Source organism: Micropterus dolomieu, linkage group LG03, assembly GCF_021292245.1.
Source record: "Micropterus dolomieu isolate WLL.071019.BEF.003 ecotype Adirondacks linkage group LG03, ASM2129224v1, whole genome shotgun sequence".
Classification (NCBI taxonomy): domain Eukaryota; kingdom Metazoa; phylum Chordata; class Actinopteri; order Centrarchiformes; family Centrarchidae; genus Micropterus; species Micropterus dolomieu.
Window position 1 is genome coordinate 23775351 of NC_060152.1, and position 18948 is coordinate 23794298.

The following is an 18948-nucleotide window of genomic DNA, read 5'->3' on the forward strand; positions in this document are numbered from 1 at the left end:
GCACTGACTCCAGCTGCAGTCCACTCTTTGTGAATCTCCCCCACATTTTTGAATGGGTTTTGTTTCACAATCCTCTCCAGGGTGCGGTTATCCCTATTGCTTGTACACTTTTTTTCTACCACATCTTTTCCTTCCCTTCGCCTCTCTATTAATGTGCTTGGACACAGAGCTCTGTGAACAGCCAGACTCTTTAGCAATGACCTTTTGTGTCTTGCCCTCCTTGTGCAAGGTGTCAATGGTTGTCTTTTGGACAGCTGTCAAGTCAGCAGTCTTCCCCATGATTGTGTAGCCTACAAAACTAGACTGAGAGACCATTTAAAGGCCTTTGCAGGTGTTCTGAGTTAATTAGCTGAGTAGAGTGTGGCACCGGGTGTCTTCAATATTGAACCTTTTCACAATATTCTAATTTTCTGAGATACTGATTTTGGGGTTTTCATTAGTTGTCAGTTATCATCAAAATTAAAAGGAATGAACACTTGAAATATATCAATCTGTGTGGAATGTATGTATACATTATACAAGTTTCACCTTTGGAATGGAATTACTGAAATAAATTGATACATTTTTGATGATATTCTAATTATATGACCAGCACCTGTATAGCAATTGTAAGTTGCTTTGGATAAAAGCGTCAGCTAAATGAGTAAATGTAAAATGTAATGATATCCTGTATATGTGCCAACCCAAAGACACACTAGAATAAGCAATTATATTTGCAGCGATTTCCCAATTAAGTGTGGAAACAATATAGAATGTATAAATAAAAATGAGACTTGGAGAGAGTATAACATGTTTATTATTTTGTTCTTCATTATCACTGTCATCCTGAGTTCGGTAAAGTTAGAAATATATTCACAGATTCGAACTTCTGGGATCAATAACTCGTAAGCAAAACGTGTATAAAACACAAACAACACAACAAGCGGCACAAATAACATTGGTCTTTACGTGCAGCCGGCTGTGGAGTGCGCAGGGACCGTCTACAAATTGCAACGCCGAAAACACATACTGCAGAAATATTCAATAACTTCACACTTATACAATGTAGTGCCCCTAAAATCACCTTACACATTCATGATATACTACTGGTTATACTACAACACTTAGTTTGGGGAAAAAATACTTTTGCATACCTAGTATTAGGTAAGCCTATTTTTAATATTCAATAACTACACTGTTATGAGCTGTAGCGTCTCCAAATCACCTCACACATCACTGATACCCTGCTGGTGACACTACAATACTTAGTTCATAGAAATATTGGTTTGCATATTTTTGGTGAATTTTAATCTTCAATAACTTCACTATTAGAGGCTGTAGTACCGTCAAATCAAAGTTCAACCACTAGGGGTCACCTTTGTTTTATAACACAACACTTACTGAGAGAAAAAAGCTTCTGCATAGTTTGGGGAAATTTGTCCTCAATAAAATTCAATAACTTTACTGTTATAAGCTGTAGCGTCTCCAAAATCACCTCACACATCACTTATATCCTGCTTGTGATACTACAACACTTAGTCCATAGAAATATAGTTTTGCATAATTTTGGGGAATTTTAATATTCAATAAAATTCAATAACTTTACTGTTAGAAGCTCTAGTGTCTCCAAAATCACCTCACACATCACCGATATCCTGCTTGTGATACTACAACACTTAGTCCATAGAAATATAGTTTTGCATAATTTTGGGGAATTTTAATATTCAATAAAATTCAATAACTTCACTGTTATGAGCTGTAGTGTCTCCAAAATCACCTCACACATAACTGATATCCTGCTTGTGATACTACAATACTTAGTTCATAGAAATATAGTTTTGCATAATTTTGGGGAATTGAAATATAAACAATATTTCAGAACTGTAGCTTTATTGTTGGTATTTGTTGGTTCTTTTTGTTTTCACAGTGAAGTTATTGAGTGTTAAAATTCCCCATTTCCAAATTCCGCTTATCAGAAAATACCGATATATATTTTATACCGGAATTCTGCCTACAGTACCGGGATATGACTTTTTGGCCATATCGCCCAGCCTTAAGACCAACCGAAGCGGCCACTCAAACTTTATGTCCCAACTTATGCCTCCACGCCGGCGAGAGTTGTGGCTGGAGGCATTATTTTTTGAGTTTTCTGTTCATCCCATTCTCCTGAACATGATATCTCAGGAAAGCCTTGATGTGGAGGAGGTGCCATTCAATTATGGCGAAAACTTCCGCTTGGACTCAAGTATGAACTGATTAGAATTTGGATGTTAATTAATATGTATAATAACAGAACATTTTTGTCCATAACTCAAGAATTGATTCAATTATTATGAACTCATTTCATACGGATGTTTAATGGGACACAACGATGATGTGGTGACATTTTTTACCCAAAACATCAAAGGTCAACTTCTCTGTGACGTCAAAATTTCCTGGAAAAACCTCAGGAACACAAAGGGAGAATGTGAGCACATTCCATTGTTGGTCAGACACTGAATAGCTGACACTACTACTACTGACACAGTAGGGGCTTTCCTCCATCTCGTCCCTTCTGCCTTTCTCTTCCTGCCTCATTTTGAATTTTGAGCGTCACTGGGATCACAGATGGACTGCAAACAATGTATTGGAGCGCGCCTAGCCAATCGTGATCCACTGAGTGAGTGAGTTTGACCTACAGCTCATAGAGAGGTTTCAATTCTAAAAATGGAAGAATAGAAAACAAAAGCACCACATTTTGTGTAGCTATATCCTATAAAAATCCATCTTATCATAGTAATGAAGTACACGCGTACCGCCCAATACATCTATGATAATGCTTCATAAATCAGTTCGGTATAGTTGGAACAATTCGCCTTACACAAAAACAGCAAGGGAAAAGTACAATACGCAAAATATAAAAGTCAGATCTGATACCTGCTGAGGCGACTACAGCCAGCGGCATAAAGGATAGTCCATATAACAGTCTGTAATTACACCACAGGCCTATGATGTAACAGAATGTGACAAAAAAATAATACACACAAAGCATGTTCACCATCACGTTAAAAGCTGTAAATGAAGGTTGTATAGGTGACTATTACATAGTGATAACTTCCATTTAGCCAAAAATCAGCACTGGCCTTTAACTAAATTGTATAGCTCATAACAAAACTACTAGGTTTCTCATTTACTTCTTTATTGTTCATCTCTGTTTGGTTTTATGTGGTAGCATTTCTTTCTCCCAATGTCTTTACTTATGTCTTTACTTTTTTTTGCATCAGATTGGGACAGAGAGAAGCTCTTAGAGGCCTGGATGACCAATGCGGAGGAATGCTGCCAACGCTCAGGAGTACAAATGCACAACCCGCCTCCAAGTGGCTACAATGCCTGGGACACTTTGCCCTCCCCCCGGACGCCACGCACCACCCGCTCCTCCATCACCTCCCCAGATCAAATCAGCCTCATGCCTGCTGATGAGGAGTCTTCTCTGGTGAGAGATGTCTTCAGGTTCCCTTTTGCCAGTGTTTGCTAAATTAATGTAATGAAGAAGAGAATGAACGGAAAACTGAGATGGCCACTGTTTACCAGCCAAATTGGCGCTAATCCCCCCAAGTTACACAGTTGTCGCCAGACTCTTTCTTTTAGTTTTTATAAATTGAATGTTAAGAAGTTCTACTTTAAATGGCAGTTGCAGTAGATGAGAACATCACATTCAATTCAAGTCTATTGTTTAACTGTACTTACCAGTGAAGAGCCATCAGAGGATGAGTAGCCCCAGGGAGTAGCGTGTTTTCCTGGCCAAGAAGCTGCTAGCAGAGGCAGAGGATAAAGCCAGTGTGGAAGCGCACAGACTAATAGTAACTGGCAGTGTACCCATAAAACTGTACACCAATGTTTATTTAAATCAAGTCCCTATGGTGCCACAGATATCCTGAAGTGTTTCTGCTTCTTTAAATTTTCACTACCACACCTGTTTTTCTGCATTATGTGGCATTATTTCTCTGCATAATGTTGCTAGCATTCATTGTTATTCATTCCAGTGGTCTCCCCCACAAACATAAACACAAACAGGACATCCTCCACTCCTGGGAAAATAAGTGTGCATTAATCTACACCGACAGTAATGGTGGAGTAGGCAAGCTCTGAACTTGAGAAACTATTTAAATACTTTTATTTAAAAAATCTAATATATAAAATTCAACTGTCCATAGGTCAATGAGTAGGACCAATCAAAATAAACAAAAAAAAAAGAACATTTCATTGCCACCTTTTGCCTCTGTGCCGAACATGAAGGAATTAGTAATAAAACCACAGAGACCTCCAGATTTGTTTGTTCAGTGTGGAATTGTCATGCTTATCATGCTGCTCCCTTAATGGGATGCTGAATTCACAGAGCATAGGGAAATACTGAACTGGCTAACTCACGTTCAAGTTTATGCAAGGTTGCATACACAAGTGTCACCGTAGCTGTCTGCTAATTGTTTTCTCTCTACAGCTAAAGTCAAGTACTGTCTGCTAAGTAACATTTCAGCACCTTGTAATTTCAACAAATATTTCATTAGCTTCCAACAACTACAGCTCTCCTGAATCATAGACATGCAAGTGTGCTGTCCAAACCTCATAGAAGGTGTATTTTCCACAGCTTACTGAATATGCACGTCTACAATATCATTATGGGGCCCTGTTGACCTGCTGCTGAAAGAGGTTTGGCATAACCCCCCCTGTTTAATTGCCCTCCCATTATCTTGACCATGTCTGGGGTTTCCCGCTAATTATCAAACATGCTTCACATTTTCAGCAGTCTTCTTTGTGAGTAGTTGTCAAGATGGAAATTAGTCCAGGTAATGTGAGATGTCCTTTTATACTGTTGTACAATTTGTCTTATTCGACCACTCACTATAGAAGACTGCCAATAAAGGTATCAAGTGTGTTTGATAACAATCAGGGTGTCCCAGAAGAGGTCAGGAGCAAAGTCTGCTGTCCTGTCTTCTAATTGGTGCATGGCCTAAGCAAATGTGCTTTTAAACATGCTAAATGTGACTCTTCTACACACTGCAGTGTTTGCAGTGAATACTGCAAATTGTACATACACATTGGAAAGTCACTAGAAGCATAAAAGTAGCATAAAAGTAGCATTTCCTCAGTCATTATGTGTATTTGAGAATGTATTTACACAGTAATGATTGAAAGCTTATCCTTTCAGTAAATTCATGATCTGAAAAAAGTTATGCATTAGCAGTTTGTTTAATATTTTTGTCACTTGACATTGATGACCAGGGACCTGAAAGGTTTTGAAATTACATTGTTACCTTTGGGGAAAATCAGACCGTTTCAGTTTCTAAAAGGAGTAGTGTTAGAAGACAGAATCTTTTTGGATGAATGATGATTTTTCCTTCGGTGGATGTTTCAGTCCGGAGTATTTCGGTGTGTGAACTGTTGATAGATGATAGCTGAAGGTGACAAACTTGATTTATCAATTACTTTATGAGAAATGATAGGCCTCGTTTTTCTGACAGTATCTTTTGTCGTGGTTCTGAAAAGGCATGCCTTGAACTGTACTGTGCCAATCGACTGGGTCTAGTCAAGGGCCCGTTTAAAGGTTACAGTTGATTATATCACATTCAGGTCTTTGACAAATCAATACTTATATTGTTGAAGTACACTGCCTCCTTTGTCTTTTGTTAGGGTCTGTCCTTCACTGTAACAAGGCCTGTGTGTTTGAGTGTGTATGTATATGTTTTTCCGTGTTTGTATTAGAGTTGGGGTTTGGTCGATTAATCAGTGCCGACAGAACTTGACTCTGATAGTGGCCGGTGGCTGTGCAGCGGACATACTGTAGAGATCAGTGCCTTTAAGCACACACGCCTCTGTTTCACACACTCACACACACACACACACACACACACACACACACACACACACACACACACACACACACACACACAAATATGACATCAGATCATGCACATGCCTGCCAAAAGTAAACAATTATATCAAACATGGAAGCAGAGAAAATAACTTTGTGGGATACTGTATCTGCCTCTCAGTCGCTTCAGCTGTCAGTGGTGACTTCTTTTACTTTTTGACCCTAAGCAGTTGTTAGAGTGGGGCTGCATTATCTAAATGATCCCCTGTGTTTTAGTCAATCAGGGGGCGGCAGACGACTTCTTACATGCCTCCTCTTCCCGATCCATTGGGGTCAGACACATATTGCATATTCAGAACCTGCATGAAGACACCCACTCTTTTCTCCCAATCCCTGTTCCTTTTCAACTCAGGGAATCTATGATGGTGTTTTAAACCAAAAAAGGTGCATCTACTCACAAGTGGAAGAGGCCTAGTCTATCGTGAGAGTGATAGTCGATTAGTTTGCCAACCCCTGAACCCTCAATTCATAGTTCACCGTTGTACAGAATCTAATTCTCCAACTCCATCCTCTACTCTGTCAACCCTCCATCAAACTGCCTGGCTCCCAGGCTGGCCGTTCCCTGGAGCCACAGCTGGCTGGACTACGGGCTGTTGTCTGAGAATCACTAGGCTTGTCTGTTAGGTGCAAGAGGCGCCACTTGGGTTTATTTTTGTTAAACAACTGTTGTATTGAGTCTCAAACTGAGCATTTTTGTTTGTTATCCCGGGAGTTTTTTGTTGAGATAAGGACTCATTCAATGGTGGTTGAATTGTGGTTTTGTATTGAGCACTGACTGTATAATACAGTGTGATGGACTTCACATGCTTGTATATTTTGTGTTTCTTGTCGACTGCAGGTGCCTTTTGAAATACCTGGTTGTAAGTGATTGTTAAGGGGCTATGTACTGAAGCAGGGTCTAAAGGCGGCCACTTAAGAAATGTATATGCCACTTTTGTGAATCAGTAAATGCTCAGTTTATTTACACAAAACATTACATGAATGTTTGCATGCTCTAAGGACCCTTGTCTTTTATTACATGACAATCATTAACAACCAGGTATTTAAAAGGTACCGGCAGACGACAAGAAACACAAAATACACAAGAACTTGAAATTACTTCTTATCTATACAAAAGAATCCATATCTCAACAAAAACAAGCAAAGTAAAAAATAATCATTATGAGTTTCAGTACAGAAGTTGGCCAACGAAAATAAAACCAAATGAGGTCTCTTATAATGGACAAGCTGAGTGATACTCCAACAACACCATAGCCCAGTCAGTGCTGCTGGCAAAGCTAACTGTCAGTCAGGACAGACTATGCCTCTTCCACTGGGTGGGGGTGGGTGGATAATAGTAATTGGAGCAATTGCTCCAACTTCAGTGTTTTATATTTACTTTGATGTTCAGTTCCACACTGACATATCAACTCTTTTAGGCATTTTCCTGGCCTAGTCATCCCATTGAATATTAAAATTAGGCCACCCATCGCCACATTGTGACTGAGATTGACTGATTGCTCAGTCAGCCTATTCTCAAGACTGTTTTATTTCAGGCAGAAAGGTGTCAGTTATTGTCTCTAAGGCCATGTGCGAAGGGTTATTACATTATCCTTTGATTGAAAAGGATGATGTAATAATGCATGAATTGTACTGAAGGGTTTTTAGAATTAAAACTCAAAATAATGTTTTTTTTGGCAGGCTTTATTTATCTAGACTTGAAACAATTTGTTCTGTGACCTTAAGACAGCTTTGATCTCTCTCTTATTTTGCGTCACAGTGTGGTATCTGCATGTCTTCAATCTCCGTCTTTGAAGAACCTGTTGATATGTCCTGTGGCCACGAGTTCTGCCGAGCATGCTGGGAAGGGTAAGTCATATTTTGGTTTAGCCTGTGAATTCTGTGTATCTACACTAATTTCCTTACACTTATCTTCTTCAGTATTTTTCTGTGTATACCTTATTGCTGTCTACAATGTATGCATGCTTCCTCAGGTTTCTAAATCTAAAGATCCAAGAGGGTGAAGCCCACAACATCTTCTGCCCTGCCTTCGACTGCTACCAGCTAGTGCCTGTGGAAGTGATTGAGAGTGTGGTGTCTAGAGAGATGGACAGGCGCTACCTCCAGTTTGACATCAAGGTAATGAGATGAAGAAACAGATGTGCACAGATTTCGTTTAACTGTGTTAATATACACATACTATTGAAGTGATATCTTCACCATCAGAGATTAACACATGTCCCCTGCAGTTCAGTTTCAACGAATATAGAGGTCAGTTGACTGACATGGAAGGGCACAAACATAAGGACCAATTTTTTACCTTTATTTCGCCTTAATTAATAAGTCTAAGAAGCATTAATCTTAAATAAATTACCAGCCTCTTTGTTTCAGTTGTCATGCGAACATGACCATTTTCTCAGTTAAGCTGTCATCATATTCACGTTATGATTATTATACATTTTTTCATATTTAGGTCAAGATTGAATTGCTTACAAAATAGGGCAGCACTTAGGACCTGTTATAGTTGGCTGACTGATGGTCTGTTTTGACAAGCTTTTTTCTTATTAAAGTCACCTGTATATGGACATTTGTAACCTCTTATGGTAGAGACTTTCAAAAAAAAAAAGTATTTTCTTTGTTCCTCTCTTCTGTTGACAGGCATTTGTGGAGAACAATCCAGCAATCCGTTGGTGTCCTGTGGCAGGGTGTGAAAGGGCAGTGAGACTGAACACCCAGGGCCCTGGGACCTCCACCTCAGATGCTCTTAGTTTTCCCCTGCTTCGGTCCCCCGCTGTTGATTGCGGCAAAGGACACCTCTTCTGCTGGTGGGTATTCAGTGTTACACCTCATATTTGAAAATTCTAACATTTCTGTAGCTCAATTAGGACAACTTTCATCAAAGAAACTGATATTTCCTCGCGCTAAGTTATGTTTGGCACTATGGCTCTGTTCTGGGACCTCCCTGCCTTCCACGCGACTACGTGGAAAGCCCTGAGATGGAGAGAGCACACCTCCCTGCCCATCCATGTGCATACATGGAAAGCCTGTGGCAGAACAGCAAGTATCAATAACAGAATTGACATGAATTCAGACACAGCCTGAAAGGAGGAGCTGGGGTGGTGGCGGGTTAAAAGCGGCTTGCAGAGGAAGCAGCAAGAGTAGGCAGTTAAAGCAGCTTAAAAGGCACCTTGCATGGAATTTGCCAATGGATGCTAAGAGGGGAATCAGCTGGCATTGAGGTGGCTGCTATCAACTGATGTGCGGGGATTGTGTGCTGAGCTTGACTTTGTTGCCTGCCTAAACTAATCCTATGCTCAGTTTAAGTGTATTATAGTTTAAATTTGGAGTTTTGCTTTGCAAAATATTCTAATGTAGTAATAATAAATATTAATATAAATACATATATATAAATAATAATAGATATTACTGAAAGCGAAACATTGTAAAGCAAAGATGGTCAATTTGATTAGAAGTTAGATAGGCTGGTTGTTACAATAGACATTTGTAATGTCATACAGAAAAGCATCTGTAACATAGTGTTAATAATATTTGTATATGTTTATGTGGATACAGCCACATTTTTGCTGCTAGTTTACATACACTACCCCAATGACAACTTCTGTAGAAATTTTAAAGAGGTCATTTTGGACTTTTCTCTTTCCTTTAGTGTTTAATATCTTTTTGTGCATGTAATAGCTTTACAAAGTGAAAGTCCACCCCAAAGGGAGTTACCATCTCACACAAAAAACACTGCTCCTGAACTGTTTGAAAACAGCTTGGTTGTAGTCCAGCCTTGACTTCTGTAAACTATCTGCATCACTTTGTAACACGTGTCCTAATGCTTGTCTAGCAGCTAGTGTGGCATGCCCTCAAAAACACTTGTGGAGAAACACACTGAGCTGCTGCACACACAGTGACAAGACATTCACCCGCTGCCTTCCCTCGCCCTCACCCTCCCAACCAAATGTTAGATACCAGTGCACAGTTAAAACTTAACCTATGAAAGATATTTGTTACAAATTGATAACTTACAACTCTAAAACGTCTTTCTCTTGTCTAGGTTGCGAAGCTGGCTTGGGAACATTGAACCAAAGCCTTGGTTACCGACTGAAGCGGCTTTGTTTCGGATCACACTAACTTGCTTGTCAGGAATCACCCTACTCTGCTTCTGATTGGCTAGTGCACCTTAACTAGGCACTACACATGTGCAACTTTCAACAAAGGATCAAATAGAAGTGAGGTGTCTCACTTGGTAGCTAAAATGGAGCTTTCAACACGTGGGGTGAAAAAGAGTTGCTGCAGCAATGTGCAGTATGAAAAATATATGGTGTTTTTTTAAATTAAACCATTTTAACCTATTCTGGTACAACCCCTAAATAAATTTATGAACCTAAAAATGAGCATTAAATGACCTCTTTTAATGTTTAAATTATAGGAAGTTCTCAGGTGCTCTATTACTGTGAAATGGAAAAAGTTATCAAATGGAGAGTTGCTAGTAACTAGGAAAGAGGGGCTGTATTCAGGGAGCCAGCCAAGAATCAAATGGCCTCTCAACAGAGCTCTGAAGCTCTTTTGGGAGCCATCACTCCAAAACAGCACTCCATCGACCATTTCTTAATGACCGAGTGGCTAGATGGAAGCCACTTCAAAATAAAAAGTATATGACAGCCCGCCTGGTTTGCCAAACAGCATTTTAAGAAATTTGAGAGTATGAGGGGAAAATACTTCCTGGTGAAAACCAGGTACCACTCATGATCTCGCCAATACCAATCTTTATGCTAAGCTATGGCTTAAGTCGTCCTAACCCATTGATTGATTAATTGATTGATTGATATTGATATTGTGCGTATAAAGTGTATTTTCCAGAATGTTGAAGGATTCATTTAACTTGTACATATATTTTTGTTAAAATGTTTAACCATTTTGTCATTATGGAAAATGTGTGCAGATTGGTGGACAAAAGAAAATCTGTTTAAAGTCTTTCACAACAAAATGGAAACTAGTAATGAATCGTTTTTATTACTGTAAATGCAGGATACTCAAGGGCAGAAGTGCCCAGATGTTGTGTAGTCCTCCACCTTCTGTCCTCTGTATTCATATTCCCATAATGCCCTCACAGCTTCGCCACCATCATATCATGACACCCACCACACCCCAACTAATACTACATACCTCACCCCACCCCACCACACTGTATGATTCCTGAAAGTGGCAGTTAGGGTCACTTGTCAGGTTTACTTAAGAGTTCAGTTGACATGAATGGAAAAAGATGTAACACGTGTCTGACTTTTATAGTTCCCTTTACATGAGGAAGGCATTTGGTGAAAGGCAGATATAGCCAATAGATGGTGGTTGACAGATTTGTCTGCATCTCTGACAGCACTGTGGGATTCAGCATTCATCTGTCATCATTTGTCCTAATTTTATTTATAGTCAAGGGACAAAATGGGAGCTTTGAATAGGTCATTCCAATTGTCTGCGTATATTCCAGGGAATGTCAAGGCGAGGCCCATGAACCCTGTGACTGCGAGACCTGGAAGTCATGGCTACAGAAAGTCACTGAGATGAGACCTGAGGAACGTGAGTAATGACATTCATTTCCTTGTTTTAGTTTTTGGGTGGATTTAAGGGAATGATGTTACAGCTGAATTTATAAACTGTACAGTCTATGCATTTTTATTGATCTATTCGAACTTCACCTTACTTAGTCTTTATACCTGTAGAATTGTGTTAAGGTACTGCGTGGTAAATTGTTACAACGAAGTTTAGTTCATTAGCTAAACCCTTTACTTGCACAGATGATTTTTTGGGTTGGAGTCAAGTTATTTATTTGGAGCTAAATTGCATGGACCTCAAACACAGTAATTACAAACAGTTTAGTGCTAAGACAATTAAAATCCGCCATGTTGATGATAAATTATTAATTAAAATGAACAACCCACTTTAAAAGTACGCAATGTTTAGAAGCAGTAATTGGGCTATGGGAAATCTAATAGATGGTTTAAGATGGCGCAAGTCACTCCAAAGTGCCACTCAGTTGATGTGACAGTCGAAGATAAAAGCAATTATTTTGTTTAGGAACTATCTTCCTCTTCGATTACCCCAGATTCTGTTTTATCTTGGTATTTCAAACGGCACATCAGAGGTGCTTTGATAAAAGCCAATTATTCTGTTTGTGTGTGTGTGGGGTGGGTGCATGAGCATCTTGAGAGATGTTAGAAAAATGTATAAGCAATACACATTAGTCAGGCAGGACAATTTCCCACTTGGTGCAGTGGTCTGTTTAGACACTGTGGTAATAGCCATTCTCATTCTGTCTCATTATGCCTTTATTTGTTCTTCCCCCACCCGCTATTGAAGTGGCTGGTGTGAGCGAAGCTTACGAGGATGCAGCCAACTGCTTATGGTTGCTATCTAACTCCAAACCTTGCGCCAATTGCAAGTCCCCAATACAGAAAAATGAGGGCTGCAACCACATGCAGTGTGCTAAGGTAAGTTAGGCTGGGAGGGTTCACATGCCTGTCTTACTAATGCAGTGTGTAATGAGGTGACTCTTTTATCACAGAGGCTATTCTGGCCAGTATGTTTTCAGTTTGAGTAGTTTGTTTTCTGATTAGGAAAACTAAATAAATGAACACACATGTATTTGACAGTCTAATGTTTACATTTTAACTAAACATTTAAAAAAAAAACAGCCATAGTCTCAGTTGAAAACATTGGGGCAGATTTCCGGGCACATTTCAGCCTCGGTGATTGGTTCATAGTTAGCTTAGAGCTCAGCAAAGGGATTTTGTTCAGTTAAATGTGCTAAATGATATTTGAGGGGACAATCTCTGTAAGCAGCTTAAGAATAATGCGCATTTGTTGTTTTATTAAAACTGCAAAATGAAGTTTTTATTGTATGTCATATAAAAATAAATAGGCTGCGTTTATATCATTTGCCAGATACTGTATTTTCAGTAATGTGGGGATGTTTTGACACCTTTACTATTTTCTTTGGGTGCAACAGTGGCAGACTTGTGAATTGTTTTGTTCCATTTTGCTACTATATTTGTAGATGACATGGCTACATTTTATGTAGGAGTCTCTTAAAAAACATGCCCCCATTTTTAATGATTGCTTTATTATCCCAATTATTTGTTAGCTGTAGGGTGGGAATTGGTGTTTGCGTGTGTGTGTCTAAGAATAGTTTTTGTGTGTCAAATACTGTACATCCACTGTACACCCAGCACTTTCATATAGTGAGGTATAATAAATCAAATTTATGTTATTGTATTTACTTGTGATTCAGAATTTACACTATTTTATTTTACAGCCAATATGACTGTTAATATTCCACAACTACTAGACCTTATTTTTTAAATGGCCTACATTTAAACAGCAACAAAAAACAGAACACAAACACTATGTTCCAACATGTATCTTACAGGTATTTTATTGAAAGTAGTCAGCAGAGTTAACTCTTATAGCCTTACTATTGTTAAAGACGTGGTATTATGCTCATTTTCAGGTTCAAAATCTTAATTAGGGGTGGTACCAGAACAGGTTTATATGGTTTAATTTCAAAAAACACCATATTTTTCTCATACTGCACATTGCTGCAGCTCCTCTTTTCACCCTATGTGTTATACGCTACTACTAGCCAATCAGAAGCAGAGAAGGGCGGGTCGTAAGAAACAAGGTAGTGTGATCCAAATCAAAGCCGCTTCAGACTGCGACCATAACCTAGCAGATGGTACAAGTCCACAACCACACAACATAATTGTTCCACATCATACCATAAACCACTACAGAAGTCACCATATTTCAACTAAATTTTACATAAAAATTGGCCAAACAATTTGAACGTTTGCTCAGTAGCTTTCACATCGGGCGTAATGTTAGCATTATAGTTATAACTTTAGCTGTGTTAGCCAACGTTTACAACAACTCCGCACTTGAACAGTCTGTGAAGTTACATTGCCGTGTTTATTTTAAACATAATTCACAGCCAATAAAGCATACTTACAGGTTGTGATTGTGAATTTCCAGGCCCAAACAGAGTCGGAGTTGCATCGTCTTTTAGGACTTAACGTTGAACTGTTGCCGGTGTTCTGATGATCTATGCTGCCTTGCCGAAAAATTATATCATAGCGCAAATCGATAGACTCGACTCTACTCGGCCCTGCTCCGTTTTCCGTTGCAGATAGTACCCAGAGATAGTACGTAACTTGTCGTCATAGCGACTCCGCACACAACTGCCGCGATGTAATGTTCGATGCGACAGACACACCAGCGATCCACACAGCTTTCTCTTTTTTAAGTTAAAATGTTTCAACATTACTCAGAATGTAAAGACAGATAAGCGGTATGAAAACCTTCCAGCTGTGTTTTCTTCTGCCGTTGTTGCTGCAGCGGTCTGTGTGACGGCGGGAGCAGAGGGCTCTGTGAGCGGGCGGCTGGCCGGCCTCACGCTCTTCCCGCGGGTTGGCACAGGCATCCCCCGCAGCCACTTGCGGAGCTCCTCAACTCCGAAAATATTCAAGCACATTTTTGTTCTGCCATTACTTCTCGTAAATCTACACAGCTGATTTCTCACCTCAAAATTTCTCAGAAGTGGATTTAGTGATGAAATTCCATACAAAAACTGTAAAATATAAAACTTTCTGTTGCTGGCCTCTGTCTGGTGCAGCAATGATGATGCAGTGAATAGTGAATATTCTCTCTGACCAATCAGCAGTCTGTCGTGTTTTCACGTTACATTTTAGTATCCCTCAGCTCGCTTGGAACCTCAATGGAGGTGAGGTGATACGAAAAAAAGTACCTGGAAGCAGGTACAGGTACAACATTTCTACAATGGAAAACCAAACAAAGGTGAGTCGAGCCAAGTCAAGCTGGTAATGTGCAGTGGAAAAGGGGCTTAACTAAAATCAAAGGGCCTCCGCTCAGACTAGCTTGGTTTGAGGGCGTGCCTGACCCCCACTAGCCGCTTGGCAAGCTTTATGACGCCTTTTCCTTGAGACGTCACAGGGAAGGAAGGGAAACGGCTGGACTACAGACGAGCTGTTTTCAAGCGGTTCAGAGCAGAGCTTTCTGTGGGAGATGGGAACTCCCTTTGGGCTGGACTTTGGGCTTTTTCACTTTGCAAACCTATTACATGCACAAAAATGAGATATAACTCAATAAAGGAGAGGGGGATAGCCGAAAAGCATAATACCACCTCTTTAATTAAAAATAGCATTAGCCTACATACATCCAAGCCCATCAAAATAAAAAATAAAATAAATAAGTAACTTAAAAATAAGCTTCATTAAAGAGCAATTAGGTCTAAAATATTAAATAAAAGACTGGTTAGTCCGAATTCTGCGTTTTTCAAACCAGTGCCCTTTCAAAACGTGCGAAACAGAGGGATAATGGAAGAGATGGACAGCGTGACACAGAGAGGCTTTGTTTCTGACCCTGGCACCGGTGTTGCATTAAATGAAAATGTGACCTACTGACGGAGGAGTGTGGGACTCACAACATTACTCCTGGGTCAGGACAAAAAGTTGCACAATTTGGAGCAAAGGTGGCTCAGTCGGTTGAATGCCCGCCCGTTGTGCACGGCTTAGTCCTTAAAGCTGCATCCTCGGGTTCGATTCCAGCCTGTGGGCCTTTGCAGCATGTCTTCCCCTCGCTCTCATTTCCAAAAAATCTAAAAAGCCCCCCCCCCCTTCTAAAACAAACAAAAAGTTGCACAATTTTACATTTTTAGGTAAGACTTCACCATACTGGTTTAAAGTCCATGCCTTGCCATTATAATGTCCTCAGTGTAAACCTTCTTAAGGTTTCCCCAGGCTGAGAAAGCTGCTACCCTGAAACTTCAGAAGCTTTGTGGAAACAAAACAGCAAAAACAGTGGCTAATTAAATATTTTCCTGTAGGGTATGTTTTGTTATGTTGTAGCACTACTTTGGATTCTTGTGATGATCCTCCCTATTTAACTTTCAAATATTTACAACACTCTAGATGAAATTGCTCTTGGTTATTCACTTTTGGGCAATTCTTCCTCGCTCAATACTCAAGACTTTCCAGGGGAGGTGTGTTATTTTACAATAGTCTGTCGGGTTCTAATATACACCTTGAACTCACCTGATATTTAGGATTAAATAATTGATTATGAAACAGTTGTTAAATTGCTGATAACATTTGTCTCTAGATTTGAGCAAGACGCTCTCTTGTTCTGTTGAAGGTCTGGTGTAGCGATGTAGTGAGGTGGTGAAATGTAACTGTGGAGGTGAACATTCAGGCTGTTATCAGCCAAGCTTTACGATCATAAAATATGTTCACAAAACATTTTAAGAAGTTCATTTTAATGCATGCTCATAAACAATCCACCAAACAGCTGGAAAACCAGAAAGTCCCGTAGGAAGCAGCTTCTGTCTACTGAGATGGACAAGAGAGTAATACAGAGAAAAAGACAGTCAGTAGTGGAGGAAGAGTGCAAGACTGATAATCACACAGAGTCATGTTGCCTGAATGTGTGTTACTACCACTGTCGCTGGATGGCAGGCCGTGAAAGGAGAACACAGTGCAGTCACACAACCAGGCTCTTTTTGTCACTGTGACAGCCTTCTTACTGTCTCCATCCTGGTTAAAGAGGCTGACTAGAGATGGAGATTAGTTTAGGAGGGATGGAGCAGCTTTCACAAGCTGAAAGGCCACGGAGAGCTAAGCCTCTTGACCTGTTATTACCTGCTAAGAAATGGCTTTACGCTTGTCGCTTGGATACACAGGATTTGGTGTTGCCAAGGAACATTTCTTTGTCTTTTCACTGCCATTTCCTTCCCTCCGGTCTGGCTTCACACTTTTTTCATCTTTAGTCCCTCCATTTCACATGCTGTCTTTTTGCATCTCTTCCATTCATCCCCGCTCCCTCTCTTTCATTTTGTATTGATTTTTCAGAAGTGTCATGTAGGAATGGTGTTTCCAGGACAACTGAGGTGTCAGCCTTTAGGGTTTTGTGTTGCTCTGGCTAACTTGTCAGCCACAGAAGTACTTACGGCATGGGGAGTGAAATCACTTGCACCCAAATAGGCTGCCGATTGGAGTGACTGAAGTGTTTTGTTGTTCTACAGTACCCAATGGGACTGATCTCAAATGTGGTCTGAGTGCCTTCTGGTGGAAACAGAGTACGAGGATTCACCGCTAGGTTCAAACAACTGCCTGTTTCCTCTTTTAAACTCTTATTTGTAAACAAAAAACAATAAAATAGACGGAAACGAGACTAAGATAGAAAAGACACAGATAAAGTAGATCTTGAGTCCCAAGTTCAGGGACTCAGGACTTCTGTGGTTTGATTTTGAGAACAGTAAAGAGGATATACAAACAGATTATCTAAAAACTTGCTGAAAAAAACATGACTTGTTTTCTCGGATGGTAATTCTAAAAGGTATGCAGTGATTCATTTTTTTTAGCCCAATATAGCTGGACTTGCAATCATATTGGGTTATCCAGTTTTTGATGTTAAGGCTGACCAGTGCAGATTTGATTCTTAACATTTCCATTCTCTCCCTCTAGTGTAAGTATGACTTCTGCTGGATCTGTCTGGAGGAGTGGAAAAAGCACAGCTCATCAACAGGAGGCTACTATCGTTGCACCCGCTACGAGGTCATCCAGCAGGTAGAGGAGCAGTCAAAGGAGATGACTGAAGAGGTATGCAGTGGGGCTGAACGATTTTGGAAAATAATCTACTTGCAATTTTTTTTTTATCAATATTCCGATTGCAATTTAATATGAAATTAATTTTTAAGCTCTTTACCTTCTGTATTATTCAAAATGGACAAGCAGTAAATCAGTGTGTATTATGTATGACCAACACAATATTAGATAGATATAACATACACTGTTCTTTCTTTTGGGTCAAGCCTGTGTTATGATGACTTAGGTAGAATTATTATTATGAGCAATGGTGGAGAAGATATATCAAATATAAGATCATCAGGTTGGCCTACCTACAGACCACAAGAAAAACTGAGTTGACCACCATGTGTTATACAGTAAGCGTTCAATACAAAACCCGCAATTCAACCACCACTTAATGAGTCCTTATCTCCGTTCAAATCTCCTAGGAGTCCATCTTTCTGTATACCAGTAAGCAGTAAGCAAACAAAAAATACTCAGTTTGAGGTTCAATTCAAACGTTGGCCAACGAAAATAAAACAGAGTGACGCCTCTCATGTTTAATAGACAAGCTTTTGGAATCTCTTTTTGGAATTCTCCGACAACACCAGACTTCCCCCGCAGCCTGCGATGCTGGTAAGCAGCGCACTGGCTGTAACCAGGCTGTAATTCGGGACAGACTGGACCTCTTTCGGACTTGTGAGTTTGGTTTGAAATGCCGTTTCACAGATATTTCCTGAGCTGACTTGTGGCTGTGTGTGTGTGACGCGGGCGCCGATTGCCACAATACGCTGACCTTACTACACAGGTCTTTCTGTTGTGCATTTTTCCTGTCCATCAAAGCGGCGGATGGCCTGACGATTTCACCCACCACCACCAACTTGCTCACGGGTGGTGGGTTCTACTTTCATTCCCTGTGTGACACTAAAATTTATGTAGTGTTAGCTTCTGTTAAGCTTAAGGTCATTGTATAACAAGAAGGCAAGGTACAGCGTAACGTGAAGACTTGGGTGTCATGTGACCAGAGTGTAATCGCAGCCTTTGCGATTAGAAAATCTCGTTTTATTACATCACGATAATATCGCAAATGCAATTAATCATTCAGCCCTAGTACGCAGGCATGTTTATTCATTCATTCATGTAATTTAGCTGACGCTTGCTCAGGGACATATTGGTCTCTCACAGCCAAGGCATGTGTCTTATCCACCGCGCCATTACCACCCCTGTGGCCCCCGCTCACTTACTTTTACCAATATTTTGCAGTTTTAGCCCATTTAACTGTTAACCTTTCTCAAATGTGACTTATGTGACCAGACAGAGCTGAGTGGTGGCAGCTGGTAGTGGGGTATATTTTAGTTGTGAATGTTGTAACATTGTCAGACTCAAAATGGACAGTTTAAAAAGAACAAAGCTCACAATCGATGCAGCAGAACCAGAAAAATT

The 18948-nt window shown here is 40.0% G+C and overlaps 1 protein-coding gene across 3 annotated transcripts in view; it reads left to right on the top strand.

Annotated features, from left to right (window-relative positions):
- Window positions 1-18948, top strand: part of LOC123967974 (ankyrin repeat and IBR domain-containing protein 1-like) — a 44736-nt gene that overhangs the window by 11921 nt on the left and 13867 nt on the right. For all 3 annotated transcript variants that reach the window (XM_046044407.1, XM_046044408.1, XM_046044409.1), the window contains exons 6-12: window positions 3243-3451; window positions 7647-7735; window positions 7861-8005; window positions 8525-8691; window positions 11358-11446; window positions 12227-12357; window positions 17404-17538. In XM_046044407.1, the coding sequence (XP_045900363.1) occupies window positions 3243-3451; window positions 7647-7735; window positions 7861-8005; window positions 8525-8691; window positions 11358-11446; window positions 12227-12357; window positions 17404-17538 (965 nt within the window). The remainder of the gene's footprint in view (window positions 1-3242; window positions 3452-7646; window positions 7736-7860; window positions 8006-8524; window positions 8692-11357; window positions 11447-12226; window positions 12358-17403; window positions 17539-18948) is intronic.